Here is a 26,211-nt window from a genome sequence, read left to right on the forward strand (position 1 = left end):
AGTGGCCTTTATAGCATAATGGTTAAGGATGCTGACTTTGAAATGTTTGCCTGTCTGGGCGTTGTGAATTCAAGTCCCACCAGGGAGAATGAGAAATCTATACAGCATTTTGAAGGTCAATAGTTCTACTTGGGTGTCCATTCCTCATTAAATTACATAATGTATGCAATAAGTGCATCTGAGGTCTTCCTTATTAGTAAAGCTAGAAACTAAACAGTGTTGTTGTAACATAAAACCAAAGCAGAATGTTAGGAAAAAGTTTTACCCTAAGAGTCTTCCATTCAGGTTTTTTTTAAGGTTTTGTATTAACTGTAAATTAAACTTTCCTATTTATATTTTCCTTCTTGATACATGTTGATTTAGTTAAGTGCATTTAGTTTAGTGAGAAAGTGTTTTATTGCATGATCATTTCTACAAATAACTGACAAGGACTACAAAAACATCAGTTGATACAAGGCTGCTTTTAAAGGACATGACAGTCCTGCATCTAACTATCTTTATTATTCGTAATAACACAAACAGTCTTCTTTTTATATTTTCAGGTTAGAAAACTCAAAAAGATATTTAAAGGAGATGCCCATTGCAAATCCTCAGAGTGATGCTGAGCTACTACAGCTCATTTTACAGTCTAAACCTCATGGAGTCGCGGGCGCTATACCTCAGTCACAACTGGTTGCCAATTGTAACAGTGAACAAGGAGCATGTGGCTCTGATTTGCGTCACATTCAGGGCGGAGCCTCTGTTACTGCCGACAGTGACGAGTCAGAATTCCTGATAAGCACACATAGCCCACCAATTTTAAATTTAAGTCCGAACCTGAGCCCAACAAACGAAAATCAGAGAACATCACCGTTTTATGACTTGAGAGAGTCTACAAGAAAAAGGGGATTACAAGGTAATGAATTTCATTTGATATTATAATGCAATTTTCCATAGTTACTGATAGTAACTATTGAGTGTTACTTTAAGTTTAACATACAAAAAAGTATTTTCAGTTCGAAAATGTTACAGTGTAATCACATGAAGAATAGAAAACTATTTATAGAATATAACATAAACGGAGACATATAAATGTACAGGAATCTACGGAAGCGTCCTGGTGCCAATTCATAATGTTCTATAAAAAAATAAACTCCTACGTAGGAGATAAAAATGCCTAATTAGGAGTTTGTAACTCCTACGTAGGACTTTTAAACTCCTACGTAGGACTTTATAACTCCTACGTAGGACTTACAAAGTCCTACGTAGGACTTTATAACTCCTACGTAGGACTTTATAACTCCTACGTAGGAGATAAAAAAGCCTAATTAGGAGTTTATAACTCCTACGTAGGACTTTTAAACTCCTACGTAGGACTTTTTAACTCCTACGTAGGACTTTATAACTCCTACGTAGGAGATAAAAAAGCCTAATTAGGAGTTTATAACTCCTACGTAGGACTTTATAACTCCTACGTAGGACTTTTTAACTCCTACGTAGGACTTTATAACTCCTACGTAGGAGATAAAAAAGCCTAATTAGGAGTTTATAACTCCTACGTAGGACTTTTAAACTCCTACGTAGGACTTTTTAACTCCTACGTAGGACTTTATAACTCCTACGTAGGAGATAAAAAAGCCTAATTAGGAGTTTATAACTCCTACGTAGGACTTTTAAACTCCTACGTAGGACTTTATAACTCCTACGTAGGACTTTTAAACTCCTACGTAGGACTTTATAAGTCCTACGTAGGACTTTATAACTCCTACGTAGGACTTTAAAACTCCTACGTAGGAGATAAAAAAGCCTAATTAGGAGTTTATAACTCCTACGTAGGACTTTTAAACTCCTACATAGGACTTTTAAACTCCTACGTAGGACTTTTTAACTCCTACGTAGGACTTTATGACTTTATAAGAAATTCATACAGAATGCTTTGCAACTCTCAACATTCCAGACCGGTATATCGGTATATATACCCCCCCCCCCCCCCCCTCAAATCTTAAATATAGAGGACATTTCACCTTTGGTTCATACAGAATTTATTTAAGTTTGATTGTGTAGGAAGCTATAAGCTTATAGACACACTTTCGAATCCGTTCCTGGAACCAACCAGTACGTACTTAGCAATGAGTGTAAAGTTTCTTGCTCAAGGAAACAACGGCTTGCGCCAAACGGGGTTTGAACCCATGCGGCTAGCGATCATTAGGCTACTAGTCACACGGCCATGCCGCAACACTTCACCTTTTAATAAAGTGTCTCAGGTTTCTGTGGGGTAGTGAAGTGTCTTGTTCCTGCTCCGTAAAGTTTAAGAAGATAACGGTTTGCGGAGCATTATGCATGCATGTGTTTAGTAATGAATTACATTGTATATCCTACTTTGAACAAAGTTTAACCCATACATTTTGTGTACATGTGTATAATAAATATATCTAAACGTACATAATACAGAATCATCGTTTAATATATGCAGAGAATGACAAAATCATCTCTGGCTACAGACTAAAGGTATTTACTAAAGTGGCTTGCCATAATTACAACTTGACACATATGAGCCGCGCCATGACAAAACCAACATAGTGGGTTTGCGACCAGCATGGATCCAGACCAGCCTGCGCATCCGCGCAGTCTGATCAGGATCCATGCTATTCGCTATCAGTTTCTCTACTTGTAATAGGGTTTGTAAGCGAACAGCATGGATCCTGATCAGACTGCGTGGATGCGCAGGCTGGTCTGGATCCGTGCTGGTCGCAAATGCACTATGTTGGTTTTGTCATGGCGCGGCTCATATAATTTATCTTCCTACATAATATGGTATCTTAAGTTAAACTCTAGCATACATGTCCGTTGAACTCTGTGCTTTCAGTTCTTTGATATGTATTCTACGTAGGAGTTATAAAGTCCTACGTAGGAGTTTAAAAGTCCTACGTAGGAGTTACAAAGTCCTACGTAGGAGTTATAAAGTCCTAATTAGGCTTTTTTATCTCCTACGTAGGAGTTATAAAGTCCTACGTAGGAGTTACAAACTCCTAATTAGGCTTTTTTATCTCCTACGTAGGAGTTATAAAGTCCTACGTAGGACTTATAAAGTCCTACGTAGGAGTTATAAAGTCCTACGTAGGAGTTTAAAAGTCCTACGTAGGAGTTACAAACTCCTAATTAGGCTTTTTTATCTCCTACGTAGGAGTTATAAAGTCCTACGTAGGACTTATAAAGTCCTACGTAGGAGTTATAAAGTCCTACGTAGGAGTTTAAAAGTCCTACGTAGGAGTTATAAACTCCTAATTAGGCTTTTTATTTCCTACGTAGGAGTTATAAAGTCCTACGTAGGAGTAACAAAGTCCTACGTAGGAGTTATAAAGTCCTACGTAGGAGTTATAAAGTCCTACGTAGGACTTGCAAAGTTCTACATAGGAGTTTAAAAGTCCTACGTAGGAGTTACAAACACCTAATTAGGCTTTTTTATCTCCTACGTAGGAGTTTATTTTTTTTTATAGAACATTATGAATTGGCACCAGGACGCTTCCGTAGAAATCACTGTTCACATACAAATTAAACGGAGAACATACATTTTTCCTGATCAATAATTGTATGTTTACATTTGTAAATCCTGAATGTTGTGGGGATTACACACATTAAAAAAATGAGAGTTGATTGACAACTTTCTTACATGTGTTATGTAACAGGTACTAATCAACATTTTGTATTGTGTATAATTGCAAATTTGTCCTTCATTTTGTTATCCAATCGTAGGTCAAGTTTAAATGTGTTCGAGTCATGCAGTTAAAAAGTTTGCCCTGTTTCTGAGAACTCGGTTTGGGCACAATGAAACCTAAATGTAGGTCATGAATTGAGAAGACATTGTTTAAGCATGCTTTAAAGTGTAAAAATCTCATTCTGTATATTTTGTTTCCTGTAGTTAACAAAATTATTGTTGTTTGAATGCAAAAGGATATAATTCCGAAATAACTGTGTGAAAGTAAATGTTTGTATATTTCAAAAAGAGTGAATGTCAAATTCATGAAGTTCAAACCCAGCTGAAAATAGCAGAATAATATTTGAACTTTTTATTCAGTTTATGTATTATGTGTGTTAAATAACAAGAGACAGTCTATCTTATAATTCTTTTAGGAATTCTTTATAAGAAAATGGATACAACATAATTGTAATCATTGTGTATTTGTATTTTTATGCCCCCACCATAAAATGGCTTGGGCATATTAAATAGTGTTACCCCCTTACGTCCTTCCATCATTCCATCCTTCTGTCATCATCAGTTTCTGTTTATTATCTTGGTAGCGGTTGCACACATTCAACTTAAATTTTACTTATGGATATCATTGGAAAATACAGGTCAAGTTCGAATTTGGTCACGATCTGATGATTTTTGGCAGAGTTATGAACCCTTCTGACACTTTGAAAAAAAGTAGAAATTTCAGTTTCCGTTCTTATCTCCCAAACAGTTGTACACATTCAACTCAAATTTGACATATGGATACGTCAAGTCAAGTTCAAATTTGGTCATGGTTTGATGATTTTTTTGCAGAGTTATGCCCCTTTATCTTAAAATAAAGAAGAAATTTTCGGTTTCCGTTCATTGTCTCCCCAACATTATGCACATTCAACTCAAGTTTAAGATATTGATATGCCATAGAAATGTGCAGGACAAGATCGAATTTGGTCATGGTTTGATGATTTTTGACAGAGTTATGCCCCTTAACTTTAAAAAAAAATAAATTTTCAGTTTCCATTCAACATCTTCCCAACAACTTTACACATTCAACTTTAATTTAATATACAGATATATCAAAGGAATGCGCAGGCCAAGTTCTTATTGGGTAATGGTTCCATGATTTTTGGCTGAGTTATGCCCCTTTAACTTTGAAAAAAAGAAGGGAAATTTTCAGTTTCAGTTCATTATCTCCTGAACAGTTTTACATATTCCATAGGAAGACGCTGGTCAAGTTTGAATTTGGTCATGGTTTGATCAATGATTTCTGATAGAGTTATCCCTCTTGAACTTGGAAAAAAATATGAAATTTATAGTTTCCCTTCATTATCTCCACAACAGTAATACACTTTCAATGAATAAGCAGGCCAAGTTTGAATTTAGTCATGGTTTGATGATTTTGGACAAAGTTATCTCTCTTGAATGTTGGAAAAAAATTGAAATTTTCAGTTTCTGCACTTCTACTTTGGTGGAAATGTATGTAGTCATTATCTCGGCCACAAATATGCAATATGCTATTTGTAAAAGGTTAACACTGAATACTGTCATGGCCTTGAACTTTGTATAAAAATGGTTTGTGTTAACATTGAATAGTTGAAGGGCTTTGAACTAAAAATGAAAAAAAAAAATTGTGCAAACAAATTTGGAACTAAATATTATCATATCATTTGAAATTTTGGCTGGATTTGGGGGCATCCATGGCATGATGACACATTTCTAGTTTAAAAATATTATAATTTCATTAGATATAGATGTCTACTATCTTTATACACTTAAAAGTTGCAAATGTGTTTGTTTCTTAAAACATTTAGCTTGTTTACCTAAGATTTAACAAAATCATTTTTAATTTGAAGTAATGAAGGTCACAAAATACTTATTAATATGGAGAGAAAAAAAATTAGACTGAAAATAAAATTTAGCTGCAAATATTTTTAAGAGTTAACAAGGGCTATACACTATATATGACCATTTTGTTTAATAAGTTACATACATATATACCTGTACTCTATAGTTGCAGTGTTTGAAATTAGCAGTAGTCCGATAGCCCCTGACTACTAAATTTCTCCTCGGGCTACCAACTTTTAACAGTAACAAGCCCGACCAGGCTACTGTATTTTCAGAGGCACTATAAACAACTGTTTTGAACAAATGAATTGTGCTAGTGAAATGTCTTGGGCTAGTGAATATTTCAATCTGGTAGTCCGACCGGCCTAGTGGACTCAAATTCGAATTTCTTACACTGTACATAGTTGTTGTTTGAATGGAGAATTCCCTCAACCTAACCAGTGTAATCATATGACTGTGTGACAAGGGTGTGTAGAAACACCATATGCATAGATAAAAGAATGATTGTATCAGCATTGAAGGATTACTGAATAAATGTACCGTAACATTTTCATGTGGGATGATGGGAGTGGGGGGAGTTTGGACTCTGGGGCAGATAAAAGGTCATACTATGCCTATTATAACATTTTATTGGTCACAAATTTGGCCCAATGCAAATAAACGTCTAACCATAATTAAATATTGGTCAAATTTAAAAGTTTCAACATCATGGCTTGAAAAACTTGAGTATGTATAATATAAAGGAAAACTTTAGTTATTGTGTACAATATGGAGTTAGTATCTAAATCTGCAAACTAACTTGTCACAATGGTTTGTTTACTTTCTGCACTTGCCAAAGCTTTTTATACTACATACAAAGAAATCCCCACATTTTTCATCTCCTACATGACCTAAATTTTAGATCTAGATCTGAGAATTCAGTATTTCAGTAATGACTGAATATTGCTCATCCATGTGTAAAAAAAAATCACCTGAACAATGGTCAAATCTATGTAAGGCCAGCAAAAGATTGTTTTAAGTTTACTGTTAGATCATGTTTTTGCATAATTTTATCTCGAGTTTTCAGCCAAGATTATGTTTGTTTAATAAATTGTTATCATTTACGTAATTGCTGTATTGCCTTGTAGAATATTAAGATGTTAGCATTTGTTACATTTGTACATTTACTTTTTTATGAGCTTGGAAATTTCGCATGAGTGAACCATGCAAAGCCATTTTGTTTTTAAAAAAAGTTTTAGATAATGCACAAACTGTTTAATTGATAATTTTTTGTAATAGAAGGAATTTATCCTGCTGGATTATAAAGTATGAAATGTACCATAATGGTGTCATATGTAGTAAGCTGAAAACTAATATAGTGACCAGTCCTGTCCATAGTGTATAACGGTAAAACGGTGAATCACAATTTGTGTACATTAAGGACAAGTATGTATCTTACAGATTTTTTTTTAAACAACTAAGCATACAAGGTTTTTGGTCAAACTAAATCTGTTGACTTTGGATTGAATTTCCCCGAGTATGATAGGAATGGCACCTGGTATATGACAAATTGATACAGGACTCATATACATCCACTATACACTGTATTTTTAGAATTCAGTACAGAACTTCCTTAAAATACAAATGGACTGTTCCAATTTCAAAGCAGGGCAAGTCTATGAATTTAGCAGGGTATATAAGAGTTAAAGACAATTTTCTAAATAATTTCAAGGAATTATTTTTTCTCTACAAAACACCACTACTGTATTGTATGTTCAAGAATTTATAGAGAAATGTTGGTTTTATGTTTCAAACATGACGCTGTACTGTAAGCTTTAACACATTACAATCAATTTTTATGAATGAGGTTTAGAAAAATCAGTCAGGCATTCTTACACACAGTGGAGATAATTACTATACATACATTATACAGTGTGACGCCATAAAGGCCCGTCACACAAGTATTAGGCAGCTCACACCTGACTTGCTCTCAATACATGAAATATGTGTCATCTTCTGCATAATATCTTCTCGATTTACGCTTAGATACAGAGTACCGGTGCGTTTTTTGATACCATAGAATAAACTGAACTTCAAAATTCAAAGCGAGTTTGCTTTTAAGTATTTACTGACATTACATCGAATTTAAACGATAAATATTTGGGAAAAGTGGGTTAGCTGTATGTAATGAACAATGATTTTGACAAGAAAGCATAGATATGTTAGTGAAGAAAAACGACAGAATGGTTTATTTAAAGAATGATAAGATATCTCAAATGTTGAGCCCAGTCAAAAGTTCAAGATCCCAACCTCTATAAACATCTGCTGTGTTTCCCTCACTTTTGGGCTGTATACAACAATGCATTACTTGAAATGCAAATATTTAAGTAAAGGGTCTAGGCCTTTTTTTCTGCAATTTTATTCAAGGGTCTTGCATTTAGTAACTTGGTTTTATTTGCCAGTATTAAAGTTTGCTCCATGTTGCCATGCCAACCTCAGCAGAGTAATGTTGTTGCTTGTTATTGGTTTTTTTGCCATGTTTGAAATTTAAGGAGAATAGCAATAACAATGTATTTAAAATAAAAAAAGCAACATGAAAAACAACAACAATTCATAAATCTATCCAAAATTTATAAAATGTTATATATAAACAATTTAAAAACAGCAATTTTCAATGTATGATTCTAATTTTTACCTCAGCTTTTGTGTTAATGCATAATACTTACCAAAAATTGGTTTAAAGGCTGTTTCAAAACCAACATTTTCTTATTAACACTCAGCTTGTATTTTGTGCCTAGCTTGTATTTTGTGCCTCAGTTTTGCATTGCCCTTCGTGTAAAGTGGTGTATTATGAGACTCTTTAAACACCTTTTACAATTGCGTAGCGTAATTGTAAACAAAGATATTGCGCAAAATAATGAACATTATCTAATTTTCCCTTATGCAAACAGATATGATTTTGCATTGCCTTGACCAACTTCGTTACGAAATTCATGCCTGGTTAGAATGCACGGCCACATTTTTTTTTGTACCGACCGAATAAAAGTGTTCTATTGATTATACCGCCGGGTTTGTTTGCTCGCCAAGTTTCTCTATTTCTCTGTAGGCTAGATAAAACTTCTGTGGTTTTGTATGGGGTTTTGTAGGAACAAAGAGTTACCGGCAAACTATTTTCTTATAATCTATGTAGTTGATCAAATATTTTTGTCTAGGGTTTGTAAACTATCTTATGTCCCGAAAAAGAGTTTGTACAGTAATTACGTATTGTAGGCTAGTACTGTAAGGGTTTATTGATTTTTTTCTTTTCCAAAAGACCGAATTTGAAGGCATTCCTAAACTTGTGATCACCAAGTGAGTCACTGTAAATTGGTTCTCAACTGGTACTTAAAACGCCAACCCACCAAAATGACGATCAAAGTGTCGCCTGCATATCTTGATGTAATAGCGCTGTTACTAATAATACACCAGGTAAACACATACTATCCCAGTTTTTTGATAGGCTGAGTGTACATAGCCAACTATAGGTCAGTTCACAAAGTACAATCCAGTGATTATGTGAAGTAAACAACTGTTAGGAAAAACTTTGGGTTTTTTGTATGTATACATTATGAATATCAGATTATATTACTATAGGCTTAAGTGTTGGATTTTAAATTTCAAAACTGAAAATAATTTGAGTTAAGCTTATTTAAAGTGCCAACTTTTTCAGTTGATCATTATAAAGTGTTCAAAATGAAACCAACATAAATAATATCATATTGATTTTTTGTGTTTAAGAAAATAGAAATACAGAAAATTACCACAATGTACTTGGTAATGACTATGCCTTAGAGTACACCTGTATGCAAAATGTAAACAAAATTTGCTATACAGAGTAATATGGGGTACTTCTTTTCATTGTGGATATAAAAAAGTGCTGGGATTTTTTCAGAAATAATTATCTATAATATCAACCTTTTTAAAACTGTTTTCTTTTCTTACTGATTAATGTAATTAAGAAAACTAATTATAACAATTAGCTAACAAATCACAGAAGCAAAATGATTGTTACAACTCAAAATGTTTGAAATATGTATAAAAATTCTGCCCAACCCCTACCCAATTTAAACACTTGTTTGACCATTTCCCTGCTCTGAGAGAGCCTCATTCAAAATATCCCTAAAATTCACTAAATGAGGGGCTGTTTTCAAAGTTTGCAGAGATACAATGTACATAAATAATGCAAAAAGAAAGAAGTTGGATACTGAGGTTTGAACCCATGACCCTCAGTTTTAAAGCATTTGACAGTATATATTATGTAGCCCATTTAAATAATCTTGACATGATATTTGCAACAAGGTCTAGCTAGCTAAGTACTATCATAGGGGTGATTTTGTTTCACTCAGTACTGTTTAAAGTGAAGGTAATATGCTTAGGAGGGTTCAACTTTAGATCATTGATGAGTTATTAGGTCACTAACATAAGCAAAAATTGTATGATTTTTCTTATTACATGTAAAGGGAGATAATACAATCAGATAAAATTTTTGTAAGAAAGTGTCATGATTATATTGTAAGGGAGATAATAAAAATATTGGCTGAATAAATATAGATGATGATGAAGGATTAAAAACATAAATGTAAATATCTTGGCTAGTTCTAAATTGTTTACATGTAGTTCTACAATTTTTTTATTTTTTTTAATGATCTACAAAGATGAGAAAAAAAAACTGATTTAATTGCATATTGAGTTCAAAGTTGATAGTTTTACATGCAAATTGAGTGACTTGAAAGATATTACAAGATGGCACCTTGGAAGTCTGTCAGCACTTATTTGGGAAAAAATAGCCCTTTGGGGAAAAGTGTTGTAATAAAGTATCATAATACTTTACAGTTGTTGGAACGCATGGTACACATTCCTTATGTACAACATTTACCGGTACTGGTATAGTTACAGTAAATAGCCTGGGTTACCAAGGATGATACAGAACGTTATAATTATGTACCATACAGATATAAAGGTTTGAAACAAAATTATGAAATGCTCCATATGTAATAAACTTCCTTGGAAACATCTTTCTACCTGTAGAAAAAAGAAATCAAGTACAAGGCTATGAGGCTTATTTACACAAGGCCTGTGGTTGTGGTGGCATTTTATGATGTCTTCTTCCACTGGTCAGTAAACCGAGTCAGTGGTGCCTTTTCATTAAGTTCAAGATTAATGTTTTCAAGTGACATAATTTATACCAGTATGCCATCTACATTTATAGTATTAAAAGCCATTTAAAATAAGAGCAATTAAGAGCTGAATAATTATATGCCTTATTATAATTTAAGCCATCTTTGGTTACCCATGGTCTATATTCCTTACATTACTTAGATAATGTAGTATGTACGGATTATATACTGTTGGTAACCGATGATGAATTAAAGATCAGAAATATTACACACTGATAACTTGGACTAAAACACTGTGCCTTTAAAGCAGCATCCCACTAAATTTACTGAAAAACTCAGACTTGCGAAAAATATTTAAAGTTTTTAATAAATTTATAGAATTCACTATCCATGTTAACTTTTTTATGTTTTATACATTATGAATATTAACTGTTTGTTTTTTTGTGAAAATTAATATTCTCTGCTAGTGAATCTTGAAAATTGTTACATGTATGGAAAAACTGTGAGAAATGGTTACCAACTCTTATAAACTCACATACACAAAATGTTCATATATTCTTTTATATGCCTATACTTTTAGGTCAGGGATTTATATACATTGTATTATATCTTCTGAGTAAATGAATTTCTCCTTTAGCCACTAGTTCACTAGTAGATAACTTGTTATGATCATTTATTATGTGGAACAGAGTTACTGAGCTGCATTGTAAAGCTATTTATCGCTGTACTAGATTACAGTGAGGCCGGCTACACTACACTACCCAATGGGGAAAATCTATATCAGCTAGAAATACTTGGGTTCTAGCTTAACCAGCACATGGGAAATAATGTGTACTTTTTGGATCAATGAAATTATTCTGAAAAATTTATAGTTCTTGGGGATTGTGGATGTTTTCATGAAGCATTCAATTGATAATTTATAAAACTATTTCACTGAATAGAGATTTTAGTGTATGGATTTTAAGATCTTATTGTATACAGGAAGACTGCCGTCTTTGCTAAAGTTGTGATCAAGTTTTATTATACATGAGCAATTCAGAGTAGGGAATATATAAAGAGAGTTTAACTTTAGTGAGTGAGATTTTTCAGTCCCTCAGTCATGTACATGATATTTCAAGGTAAGTTTCTCGGGTTTTGATACTTTATTAGGTTTCCCATTTATTGTACGAAAATCTGGCATTTATATGGCATATATGCACTATACAAAGGACATGTACATATTATTGACCCAGATATTATTCATACATGTGAATGTACATGTGCGTTTAATGATATGCCTATTAAATATACATTAGTTTGATGATAAATGTGGGACATTATAAAGGAATCTTTTGTTTTTATAAAAGATGAAGCACATGTATGGAATGTTTTAGATACTTGTAATAATATATATGTTTAACTTAGTATGATAAAATATCAGTTGTTACAAATAATTTATCTTTTTTATATGTGAACAAAGAGAACTTGTATAAATTATCTAAACAATTTGTAATGTTTATTTATACAATTTTGTAAAAAAACAACGAAACAATGTTTTAATATGTAAGAATTATTTATAGAATAGATTTTTATTTCTGCATTATTGTATTGTTTGTAGTGAAAAAATATTTTCCTTTACAAATTGTTCATGAATGAGAAAAAACATAAAATATTAAGAGTTAATTGTGTTGTTTTGAAAGCAAAGTTAAATGAGATTTAATATGTGTTAGATTATGTGTGTAAGATAAAATGTGTTGAGAAGCCTGAAGATTTCAGAGTCTGAGGTAGGGTGTATTGAATTAGCAGTAAATTGGGCCAGTCCATGGTGTGTAATGAAGTATCTATGCACAGTAATTGTATGCAATGAGATTGTGTAGAAATTTGTAGGTCATGTGTTAGATCTAGTATGTAGCATAATTTAAGACCTGAAAGTTCAACAGTTAAAGTTTAGAGCCTTGTAAGATTTCACAGACTTGGCTGGCCTGTGGCCCATAGAAATAGTGTAAACATTCTAATCTTTTTAGGGGCTATTTGCTGAGTTAAAAATTATGCAAGTCTGCAATTCTAATCTGTGTATGTTTTTGCGCCTTAACCCACAACCAATAGATTTGCCCAGCATTGAATTTGGAACAGTCTATTCAAAGTGTAGGGGATTTTAGTATGAAAATAAAATGTGAGCTTCCAACAGTAATATAGTCTGGTCAGACTGCACAGATATGCAAATATTGGTGGATTTTGGTGGGTCAGTCTGGTTTTTATTTTGAATAAGAGTACTAAGACTTTCCAACTATCATTTCAATATTATCTGGTTAATGTATATTCATATTTTTATATGGTCTTTATTTTGGTGTTATGATTATTTTTGGTGTGATATGGCCATTATTGTTCAACACATTGTACTTTGGATTTAACTATGCAAGATGTAATTATTTTTGCTGTATTATGCCCCCCGACTTGGTTTCAAGTAGACCATTATGCTTGAAATTTGAACGGAAAGTTGCCGACTCCACGTTAAAGATTCATAACTTTAAAAATGAAGGAGATAAGTCTGGCTCATACAAATAATGAGAAGCGAAGCATAATTCAACGGGTTATGGTTTTGGTAACATTACTGTAACTAGTTTGTTATATTTTTTGAGATACAGCAGTATTGAGGTAGCTGGTTGTACGTTACCCTCAGTGTTTTACTTCACATATTAAGGTGAGAGACATAAGTCGGTGCAGACTGTTCTCTTTAGTCTGTTGATGGAAGTTTTACACTGTTTTTCACCTTAACTCAAAACCTGCCATTGTGTCTAGATCTTAAAATGATTATTCTACAAGTTTGTGTTAAATCTCTTGATGAATGTCTGAATGTTATATATTTGGCTTCGGTGATAATCAAACAAAAATGACTTTCAAATAATTATGGATTGGTACTTAAAGAACTGATGTGAAAAGGAAGCTCAAAGTTAAAAAAATACCTTGTTAACACATAAATGTTTCCACTATGAAGATATTTGAGCCCTCCATGACTTGTGTTTTAAGAAGATTCCTTATATATCAGCCAGGTCTTTATATTGACCTTTTTTGACTTTGATCTTCATTTGACCTTCACCCTTATTTTACCTTTATAAAATTGAAAATTGGAAATTTATTATTTTGAAATTGTACAAGTTTAGAATAGATTCATAACCTTATATAAAATTTAATTTTATGTAACAATTCAGAGATATTAATTATATTCATGTAACTTGTACCAATATCTGAATTTCAATTTAAATATATATTTTATATACATTTTATTGAGGATCAGTGAACAGGTATGTTATTTAAATGCTTGTAAAGACAAATCAAAGACTGAAAAATTGTCCAGTTATATTTATAGTATTGGAATATATTTTCAGACGCTGCACAGCGTGAAAATCAGCAACAGATTCATCACCACCATCATCATCATCAGTCATACTACTCGGGAATTATTACAGATGATGTAGCAGTTGTTCGAAAGGTAACCCATCCCTTAAATGTCCCATAATTAGCGGCCATCAAATCTGATTGTATCTACATGTTTTACTCTGGACAAAGGAATTGAAATAATGAAAGTGAACAAAACATTTGACAGTTTGCAGGTCTATTTTTACTTTTTGTTACAGTGTAGTAAGGAAGATAATATTCTGTTTGTTGCTGCTTTATATATTTGTTTTTAACCACTGTAATCCCAGAATCATAAAAAAAAGCCTTTGAATTGATTAAAAAAAAAATATGGTCATGATCGAGCTCATGACATTTGTGTTGAAAATTAAGCCCTTAATTATATCTATAAGGTTTATAGTGGCGATAATTGCTGTATAGAATTTATTAATTTCTAAAGAAACCTGCCTACAATGTAGGTAAATCAAAGGGCTGCAGCTCTATGGTATTTTCTGATTTTTGCAATCTAAATCATACTGACTATCTGTATGTACTTTCCTGTATAAGTTTATTTCTTTCTTTTAAATTGCTGGTTTTTAAGCAGTTTTGAGTGAGAACTACTTTGCGTTGTTAGGACTGTGAGGAAATTTTGTGTTAGACCGTGGATGTTAGCTATGTATTTACTGATCTTACGATCAGAAAATACAAAAATGGCATGTTTTACAGACTTTTGATGATGCACTATTAAATGATGCTTTTTTCATGTACAGTACTTTTGGTGTACTCTAAGAGAAAAATATATATGTGCAATATAAAGACAATTAAAGTACACTGAAGCCGATTTTGGTTTACATTAAATATGACTGTGTGAAAGCCAATAATTTGTATGTTGTAACAACTGAATCAAGTTTTCTTAATTCTTTTTTACTATAGTTTCACTAATTAAACTGGTAACTGAATATTTCATGTTTTTCATGAGAATATTTGAAAACGGTCTAAATTCAGGCACTATGGGAGACAGGCTGGAGTAGAAAGAACTGCCTGCATGTATTTTCTCACGCTTGTGTCAGATACAGGGGTTCTATATATACATAATATCATAACCATCGTGTTATATAGATAAGAACCGCTATAAAGTAGCTGTTGTCACTTCCACGGTAAGCATTTTCCTTTGAGGTGTCAGATTACATAAAAAACATCTACTTTACAAGAATCATCTAATGGAGAGTATGCGAACTAAGGAGTAAGAGTTATGGTTACTTATATATAAGTACATTCATCGTTTTTTCAAACAAGTTTCTTTTTTGGTGGCTCTTTGACTTAGAAAAGCTTTCTTTTAGCAGCCTGGGGTTTCATTATTTGAAGAATTTGGAAAAAAAGCTAGGTTGGAATACGAGTACCAGCTAGAAAGGAATGTAAAAAGATTTAAACCTAAAGTAGTCCAGTTAAATATCTGTAACATGTTTCAGATGATTTAATACTCTTTTACAGGGTCATAATGAAACAAGTCCCTGTTTTAGTTTTAGATATTTTTATCTGAAATCCACTTCAAAATTGAGAACTAGGAAAATATTTGATTTGGTTTAATTTGACTTATAAAGGGACTTTTGATTCTTGATATATTATTGATTGTTCTTGATATATTGATTGACCGCACTGTCTGATTAACCTGCCTTTTTAAGACCTTCAAAGACCAAAGGTAATTGTGACTGATTACTCATTTAAGTGACTTCCTATCTTCTAGTAGCACGGTTATTATGCTTTTTGATTTTTAGCTCACCTGAGCTAGCTCAGTCCATCGTCGTCCGTCAACACTTGTTCTTCTAGCGGTCATATTTTTGCCTCAATCATCATCAAACGTGGTCAGGATGCTTATCTAGGTTATAGCTTGGATGAGTTCGAACATGGGTCATCTCGGATGAAAAACTAGATCACAGGAGCTAAAAATAGAAAAACCTTATTAACACTCTAGCGGTCACATTTTTGACATCATCAAACTTGGTCAGGATGCTTATCTAGGTAATAGCTCAGATGAGTTTAAACATGGGTCATCTCGGATGAAAACTAGGTCACAGGAGCTAAAATAGAAAAACCTTGTTAACACTCTAGTACTCATTTATCATCAAACTTGGTCAGGATGCTTGTCTAGGTAAATGCTCGGATGAGTTCAAACATGGGTCATCTCGGATGAAAAACTAGGTCACAGGAGCTAAAAATAGAAAAACCTTGTTAACACTCTAATGGCTACTGTCCTGGAAATTGGTCTGAAATTTTTTTTGATGATTTTTAGGTCAAGTTCGAATATGGGTCACTTGGGGTCAAAAACTATTTCATACCGCCCAAATATGGAAAAACCTTGTTAACACTCTAGTGGTCACATTTTTGACTCACTTATCATCAAACTTGCTCATAATGCTTGTCTAGGTAACTGCTAGGATGAGTTCAAACATGGGTCATCTCGGATGAAAAACTAGGTCACAGGAGCTAAAAATAGAAAAATCTTGTTAACACTAGTGTCTACTGTTTTGATCCAAGTATACTGGAAATTGGTCTGAAAGTTTGTTAGATGATTTCTAGGTCAAGTTTGAATATGGGTCACCTGGGGTTAAAAACTAGGTCCCACTGCTCAAATATGGATAATCCTTGTTAACACTCTAACGTGGTCACATTTTTGACTCACCTGTCATGAAACTTGGTCATAATGCTTGTCTAGGTAATTGTTCGGTTGAGTTTGATGGGTCAGGTGAGCGATCTAGGGCCATCTTGGCCCTCTTGTTTTCTAAAACCATGGGAGATGACGTTAATTTGTTTTGATATTTTGTCTTCTTTAATCTCATAATTTATTGACCTTTTTGGCATAATCACTATTTATTTACAAAATAAAAATAGCAAATTCTTGACTTAGAATTCTAAAATAGCTTTCTTCATGAAAAAAAAAAGAAACTGATCTGGTTTCCATAAAGTTCAAGTTCTTTATGAAAAGTTTTTTTTTGTGATCGAAAATAACCTAATGACCTAAAAACCTCTACCATACCATGCATGCTGAAGATTTTCCCAGATTACAGCTCTCTGCTGTAGTGGAAAGCTGGAGGGAAAAATTGAGATCACTGTAGCCTCATGAAATATTCTAGCGAAATTATAACCTGTTTGACAGAGAAGCTTTTTCGTTTTTAAGCTGATTTTCTGTAGAAAAATCATGAAAGCTCATTGATTTAGCTAGTAAGAAGATTAATTATTATCATTCATTATGTTTGTATTGTTCATTGTGTACGGTGAAATCCGGCAAGTTTTCGTGACTAACTAGACAAATATCGGTCATTATCTCAAGCTTGCATTCATCCGTAAGCTCTTGATAAACTTCTATTGCCTTTATGTGTATACATACATTACAGGGGGGGTTTGGTGACTACCCGTTTAAACATTCAATCCCAAATCCAAACCACAAGTTTTATGTTTAAACTGAAAGCCTTTGTAGGGAGGAAATTAAAGTTTAAATTTGTGGCTCAGAGCTAGCTAAAGCCGGTTAAAGAATATGAAAACCGTCTCAGTTGTCGTGAAGTTTTAAGAGAGGGGGGTCTAGAGGTCTTCACAATTTAGGCCTATTTGTCATCATTTACATTGCAGATTTGGCTAAAAAAAATGTCCCGCAGGCTTAAATGGAAGAGTCGTGAACAAAGGAATTTGTTTGACACACTTCCAGCTCACTTAAGATCTCCATGATTTAGATTGCTGAAGACTTTTTCTTAGGTTTTAGGTGTTGAACAAAGAATAGAAAATCTAAGAAAATTTCAAGGTACATTATGTAGTAGAGTTGAGTTTGCAAATACACTGTTGAGCATTATGATTTTAGGGGAGATATAAATATTTTCATACATGTCATTAGATATATTACCATATCATTATACATGTAATTATAAAGGAGTAAATGATATGTCAATTAGGCTTTAATTGACATTTGGAATCTTTCATTGCAAATTAAAAAAGCTCATAAAGAATGTGTTAAATGTGATGAAATCTTTTGTTCAATTAAAAATGGCTTGATTTTGGCCAAATAAAATTTTTATGAAAACCCCATTACTGACAATAACTTTTGTTCTTTGACTAAATTTGATTATCCAATTGTCAAAGATGACACTGAGGATGGAGTGGAGGATTTTACACATTGGACTGATGCATATATATGCTTTTGGTTGCTTGATTATGATATTTATATTGGTATGTCCCTTAGATTAACAGCGGTCTGTTCTAAAGTCCACATAACTATAAGGCTAGTTCATCATATGAATTCCATGTTAATTAGAGATATAATCATTTTGAAATCATGATGTGACAATCTTTTTTCTATTCAGTTCCGCTTCTCTCTTTACTAGAAATAACTGTAGAAGTGTTACATTGGTCAGATTTGTTATAATTTATAAGTTATATTATAAATATAGTTTTAAATATCTTACTAAAAGTTATATAGTCTCTAAACAGACATGGAAGACTGCTGTACGGGAACCCAGTTTTTATTCCTGTGTATAATGTAGTTCTGTTTGATGTGGCTGTACACTTTGCTAGATAAACGGGAACCCAGTTTTTATTCCCGTGTATAATGTAGTTCTGTTTGATGTGGCTGTACACTTTGCTAGATAATCGTAAAGACGGGAAGGCTTTTGTTAATGCATTCACACTGATTGTTGGTTTTAAATGAGGCCTTACGGAGGGAATTTTCTTTATTTTACCGAACCTCAGTTCAGGTAAGCAGTCACCAACACTGACTTTCTTAAGCCATCAAATGAGGACAATTATCAAAAAAATGTCAATAAAGTTCTGTGTGATGTAGAAGGAACTTTTTATGACGAATAATAATATTTTGTTCTAGAACGTTTTATTAAGTGCTCTTTAAAACTTCGCAGTTGGTTATTATGTCTTTAATGCTAAATACTATCAGAGTAATTATTTATTGTAATTCAGACTAATTCACTTTAATTTCAAAATTGTTTAAAAAATTGATTTACAAAATACTCTGGCAATGTAACTGGCATATTTACTTTCACCTCACTATCAACCAGTAGAACATGAATAACAGCAGTGAAATAAAAATCATATAACTGTGATCACTTGCTATACCATGTGATGGAACGAAACATTACTTGTTTAGGATATATACGTGTGTACGTGCTCTATTACATTTTACTGTCAAGACTTTTCACAATAGTTATATGTCACTCCTAGAATAATTTTCAGTACTTATAGAAAAACTGTTTCTTGTAAATGACAGTTTTGATTGTGTTTCTAAATGTGCTTACATTTTTACCATTATAGCAAAGTTAGAAATAGTTTTCTCGTCTCTTTAAATAGCAAGATTTAGGTTTCGGAAGTGTTAAGGAAAACAGTTCACGTTTCAGGTAAATTATGCCACTTTAATATTATTTAACAATGATGTTTTCAAAGGTTTTTGTGCAGGCGTAATTATGTGATATATGAAGATAATGATTTTTGATTCTGCATGCATTTTAAATTTGAATGCCTTCTAAGTCAGACATACATATATACATGTATTGATTGTTACTGTGTATGTCCGTCTGTTTGTAGTTTTATATATTAATATACTACTTAAATGTTGATGATCAAGATGAATGGTTTTACTGAAAGGTGCCGTTGAGGACTCTCGGTCATCGTCATGACAACGAAACTAATGACTTTCATTGTGCTGGTATTGTATCTTAAGACCAAACTATTTAAAAAAATATAAAAGACGTATATATAAGTATTATAATTGGTCAAGACTGTTAAAACTAAAGGAAAAAGAATTCACATACAAACAAACTGATTTGTCAATGTATTTGGCATTGTTTTACCGGTATAAAACTTACTATCTTTTATTTATTTGCTTGATAATGACTTCAATTTATTTAGGAGATACGTAAAACAGCAATGATTCAATGTTTAAATGTCTTCTAGAAAGTTCTAGTAAAGTCTAACTGGACAAGGTGTCTATTTGTCTAAAAATAGCCTGTCACGTTGGTTTGAAGACTATGGCTGTGGTAGACATTATATACATTTATAAGATTGTGTATAGAACACATCTGACATAACCATCAAAGTATCCTGGACATTTTTTTGACCATTTAACTTAATATACTGGTAAAATTATTATTTCAAGAAAAACTTAAAATTGTATATATGTGAGATTGATATGGAAAGCGGAAACCATTATATTAAGGAAATTATACAGGTATTTATATTTTCCTTTTCATCAGACGAATATCAGTAACATACGATACATTAAATATTATTCTATCTTTACAGAAAAAAGTAAGGTAGTCTGAGGGCAACCTGACTGTCTGATGACAAAATATTACAATTTAACCCCAACTTTGGATTTGATGCCTTTCCTTATTGACAAAATTTCAAATTTTTGTTGAATGTGGCAGAATTTTATAGTTAAACTGATAAACTGGAAACTTTTTATTTGTTTGAGCTTTACTTTATGCTTTTCCTATCAACTTGGGTCATCATTATACACTTGAAACACTTTATGCTCAGGGTAGAAAGCAGGATGTTAATTTTGTTTTGGAGTTACAATATAAACAAGGATGTTTACAGTTATTAGCTAGAATGACCATGCTTTGTCCTATCATGATTCTTTTCTTTTGTCTTTTTTTTCTTTTCTTTTTTGGTACTTAAAAATAAAGAGTGAAAATTTATATACTGGTAAATGTGTATAATATGCGTAAGACATGGTTGATGCTTAAACTTTATTCTGTATGCACATAGGAATTAATATAGGAACTAAGTCCATCTTGGCATTAATTATGTTAATTAATTAATAGTTATAAGAAATATTTAAGTTATAGTATAACACATGAGATTTAAAAACTTACAAAGTTCAAAAGAATATGAAAAAGAAATTGTTGTAATAATATATCTACTTAGAAATAAGGTGGTTACATTTCTATTAGTTTACTGTCTCAACAGGAAATTATAGTGTATAAAAAATCAAATATAATTATATAAGTTCCATTTTGTAAAATTTCTGCCTTCAGTAATGATAGCAATAAAAGTTTAATTCAATTGTGAAACAATTTTGAATGGTATTTGTCTTGTTATAAAAGTGATAAAATTTGCTAATTGAAATAGTTTAAATTTAAACACATACAGTTTGTTTTTTATTCAATATTCAATTTTAACAAAGGGGTATGATCTTATCTTTTTAAAGGCCGACTGACATTTTCATACCCTTCAGGCCATTGTAAAGTTGTGACCACTTGATATATCCTTTATGTTCACTTTAGGGGGAGAAATGTGCCATTTCCCGTTTCCTGTTCCCTTTGTACACAAAGTTGTTCTGATGACAATCTCTAACTGTACCTGTGTTATCTGAAGCTATCACCAGCTCGTTCAATATATAGTCTTGGTTTTGTACTGCGAGTATGTCATCGGCCCTAGGCAATGCAGGTATATTAAAGCTCTTCTTTGTTGAGCTGACAAGCCGCTGTCAAGCATATATTGGAGAGGTTAGAAATAAAAGCCTTTAACCACTATCCTATAGAATATTCATTGGATGTATTCGTGAATATAGCTTTTATGTGGAAAAGCTAGGCAAATTTTTGGTTTATTTTACAACCAAACTTGTGGCTCATTCATACAGTGCAAATACACACACACACTGGCGATTGATGATTATAAATGTTGGTCGGCATGGTTCATGCTTGTGTATGAAGTGTGTCCATACTGAAGAGAATATGCGAGGTTTTTGCCAATTACACACTTGCATATAGATTTTACGCAGAGAACATATAATAAACTCCAAGGAATTTGAGCTTGACATAGGAATTTTATCTCTCTTTTGTGTGTACTGAATACAAATTTGTATAAAACATTGGGAGAAGTTATGTTTGCGTTTATTATAAAAGCCATCTCACGTCTAGCTCCCTTTACAGAATAGCCTTCGCAGTACAGAGGTGGTGTTTTTTTTTGCGTGTGTTTGTGTTTTATATCTTGATATGCAGACGACAAAGTCAAGTTGGATATCTAGCTGAATAAGACTGGGTTTAAAGTTATCTTGGGAATTATAGTTTATACAATCCATCTGGGTGTTTATGATTTGAAGGCTTTATATAGATTTAAAGGGTAATATGGACTTAAACATGAATTCATGTAATGACTGGATAGTACTTTTATCAAAGGTAATTTGTATTATTATTACATTCTGTATAACATAAAATGATAATATTTTGCTATGATCTGATAGCATGATATATTCTGAAAATTTAGCAATGTATAAAAAACAAATAAATATCATTGAATATTCCAAAGATGTGTGCAGAACGGTTTCTTAGTTTTGTAATCTTCCCTTGGACACAGAACTACTTTTTGTTTTTGTGTAATCTACCAACTTCATATGTTTTGTTGAAATGTTATATAGATTGCATAAATGTCTTGATATTGAAGCATAAATGCCTTGATCTTGAGTCTCATTAAATGATCAAATGTTTAAAGTTTTCAAAAAAATAAAGCAGGTATCTTACAGTCTTGACATAAATTTAAACAACCCTAACATAAATTTGGAGAAGTAAACATTCAAATTATCTATATAAAGTTTTGCTATATAGTATTATTTGTAAGAACCTGACTATGCCCAAGTAGTAAAGGTTGTTGAGTTTGTATAATAACTCCTCACCTCTATGGGTGCAAGTCCTAGCTACGCTGGACTTTGGTTTCTTTCATGTGAGGAAGTTATTATAAAGCTAAGGTAACAGATATTTTGTGGATCTACTTGTGCCTGAAATAATGCACTAAGGGGGCACTTCCACTTTTAAATTTGGGAAAGTCATCATAATAATGACCTTTAATGCATTCAGCATGACTTAAAATTAAACCATTCATTTAGCATTATTTATGGTTAAAATGTTTCTTTCCTTAATTGAGACCTAAGGTTATTAAATTAAACCTGCATTTAGAGACAAGTCTCAACTTTAAATGCATGCTAAGACTGGTCATAGAGTTAGGCCAGGAACCATTCTTAAAACAGATACTGGTAACAGGTTTTAGAACTTTGTGTCCCGCAATATTTTATCTTAAGTGTCAAAATTACATGTAAACTAGTTATCTTTTCAATACTCAGATATTTGTTGAACCCACATACAAATGTATATGTAAATACGTGAAAAAAGGTATAAGCAAAATTAGCATTATTAATAAGGTATCTGAAAATTTCTATTTCAGAGTGAAAGTCCCAGTAGAAAACGTCGGAAAACGTCTGGAAGTATTATAGATCTGACAAATACGGGTAATTCTCCCACCCCACCAGAGACCTTAATGCAATGTGAGTCCGCCCAGCCAGAGAGCGTAAGGTTACGACGTCGAAATCCAAGTCAGCGTCGGCCATCCGGTGAACGCTCTCATACGCCGAGAGCAAGACGAAGGTAAAAAATGAACTTTGTATAAGAATTGTTTTTTCTTCAATTTAAAGATCTTTCTTCTCAGTGGTGTAAGTTCTGAACCTTCTGGAATTCATGTCGTCTTTGTTACGTCTGCATAGAAGTGAGATTTTTATGCAGGTTACTTTCTACACAGGAAGGATAGTCTGCATTGCTTCAATATTTGTGGTGGTTATATATCATCAAGCATGTAGATATTGATATTGATTCAGTTGTCTCCCTTTATATACTTATGGATTTATTACAGTATATATATATGTAAAACATATGATATATAGATATTTATGTATATGTTTTAAACCAGATGGTGTTTACCGTTAAATTTTGTGTAGTTTGAAGTATAGAGGAAACATGTTGCTATTTTGAAGCAGTGTTTGTCGATTATCTCACATGGAATGTTGCATAAAAAGAAGTTGAACGAATTCTACATAACACACCTATTTTTAGCTTATGCTTAAGAATCCCAGTCTCTGTGGCTGACTTAGAATGACTTGTCCCATGCTTCTGGGTGTTTGATGAACTTATCCTGCTAGCTTACAGAAGGTCCATGGTTCTACTCAATACACAGAGGGGCACCACAATTCCTCCACAATTAAGGCTTGGTCTCTTTATACATATCATGTTTGATATTTATATCACACCATATGAAACATAACCAAAAATCTTTCGCATTTGAACCATGTTATGTTCTAATAGAAATCTTTATTAGATAATTGAACCAGTTCAGCTTTGTTTTGATGTCCGGGATCCAAAAATCCATATCAAATTCTTATTGTGCTTGAAGAAATATATATGTGTCAAAATGTCAAAAAAGTGATGTGAAATAAAGAGGTCATTATACATTGTTAAGAACAGTACTGATACTATTGGATTTGTAAACAAATGCAAAATCTATATCAAACTCAGCTAGCGCCTTGTCCAATATAGTTTTGACAGCTGTGATCTTCTTGTCCAATATAATTCAGTATTGTACTCAACAATCATAATAGATAACTTTGACTACAATAGGAATAATTGATAATTTTAAAACTGTCCTTACTCAAAAGAAGTTAAAATGGTGGTGTCACTATGTGATGAGCCTATATCACAATATCTTCAATAGAGTTCAAGACCTGAAAGACTGCAACTTTAATATGCTGTAAATTTAGTTTTAATGTCTTACTAACTTATATCTATAGTAAATGCTTTGTGTGTCAATTTGCATTGAAAAGTGTAATTGGTTGAATTTACCTGTGGTTTTTATGTTTTTGTGTGTTTGTTTATGTGTTTTATTTGTCAATGATATTTCATTGCACATAGATTGATTAATTTCCATTTCTATACTATTTTGAAAAGAGTCAAAAAAGAATCTGTATTCAGCACTACATCTATGAAAATGAAAATAAAAATGTTTTATATTACATCCATAATTATATAATTAAGTCTAAAGAAAAATTTTGACTATGTTCAATATACCAACTTTCAAAGACTTTAAATCTTTTAAATCTTATTTTGCACCTAGTATTATTTTCTATCATTTGTAACTTACTATAATGTATACTTTTAAATTTGCTAAAGAAGGCATTCACTGCCCTAAAGGTTTTTTACCTTTAATTGGTGGCTTAAGGTTGGTACAGTGATTTTATTCTAGTATTGACCTAGTACAGTATTACACAGGGGCATACATGATAGATTGACCTTGTGTAATTGTGACACAGTTTGAGTGAAATGACTGACAAGTCAGTTAACCGATATATCACTACTGCTGTGTTCAGTACTGTTGTGGTATGTCAAAGGAACATTGACAATTTGATTTTTTAAGTGACAGGTCCATATTTAACCCTTCCCAAGCTAAATATCTTAAATGGACTCGTCCATCTTTCAATACGGACTAAATCATACATTATTTGGAGTTAAAAATTTTTTTAAAAATACGTACTGACTGAATAGCGAACACAGGGCAGACCGTGATCAGAGGTAAAATCTGTAGCCCTGATAACTGCCCTCACCCAATCCCTACCAATGTTCAATACGACACCAGTAAAAAATATCCAAACAACAATTAAATAAACCCACAAAATTTTGAGTCCTAATAAAAATATAAAACATATTTTACAGCATTTAGAAATATATATTTAGTATGTAAGCCTAATAGGCCTAGGCCTAACAACAATCAGATATTATTATTCAATTTTAGAAATTATATTTCTTTTTTTAAAAGTACATGGATATACTAAAAATATTTTTATGCTATTTATTACTACATGTACCTATATTTAAATACAAATAGGCATTTTACCTCTAGGTTAATTATATTTACATAATATTTTTGAAAGATCTTTTATGTAAAATATGTTTTAAATAGGTCTATTGTGAACTGGCTTAAACAAGTGAAGTAACATTTAAACAGACTTGCTGTACAATTTTATATAGAAACTTTGTTAGTTCAATAGGAAGAACATTATAATTGACTTAAGATATAACATTTGTGTTTTCGGATCCTGGGCAGCTCACTATGTCATAGTCTCAGTGAAATCTTTGTTGCAGACATTTTGTCTACATTCTGTTGTCCCCTACAGCTGATTTAAGTATTACATGTGGAGAAGTTGGCAGGTACCTGTGGGGAACAGGTTTACATAGTAATGCATCAAGCAATATTGCCTGAAGGTATAAGACTGATGATAATATAAAGGAGTAAAATAAGACCCTATAAAAATAAAGCAACAAAGAAAACAACATCAAA

General features: G+C 32.4%; 1 protein-coding gene across 3 annotated transcripts in view; it reads left to right on the top strand.

Annotated features, from left to right (window-relative positions):
• The first annotated feature begins 524 nt into the window (after positions 1-524).
• LOC132729547 (E3 ubiquitin-protein ligase RNF38-like) overlaps positions 525-26,211 on the top strand; it is a 40,372-nt gene continuing 14,685 nt past the window's right edge. Inside the window, exons 1-3 of one of the 3 annotated variants that reach the window (XM_060715327.1) lie at positions 525-895; positions 14,055-14,158; positions 23,275-23,474. In XM_060715327.1, coding sequence (XP_060571310.1) covers positions 574-895; positions 14,055-14,158; positions 23,275-23,474 — 626 coding nt within the window. In that variant the 5' untranslated portion in view covers positions 525-573. Of the gene's footprint in view, positions 896-11,439; positions 11,808-14,054; positions 14,159-21,776; positions 22,236-23,274; positions 23,475-26,211 lie in introns of those variants that run through there. The other 2 variants (XM_060715328.1, XM_060715329.1) reach the window with 2 other exon arrangements.

Source organism: Ruditapes philippinarum, unplaced genomic scaffold, assembly GCF_026571515.1.
Source record: "Ruditapes philippinarum isolate M1 unplaced genomic scaffold, ASM2657151v2 ctg4405_1_1_1_1, whole genome shotgun sequence".
NCBI lineage: Eukaryota > Metazoa > Mollusca > Bivalvia > Venerida > Veneridae > Ruditapes > Ruditapes philippinarum.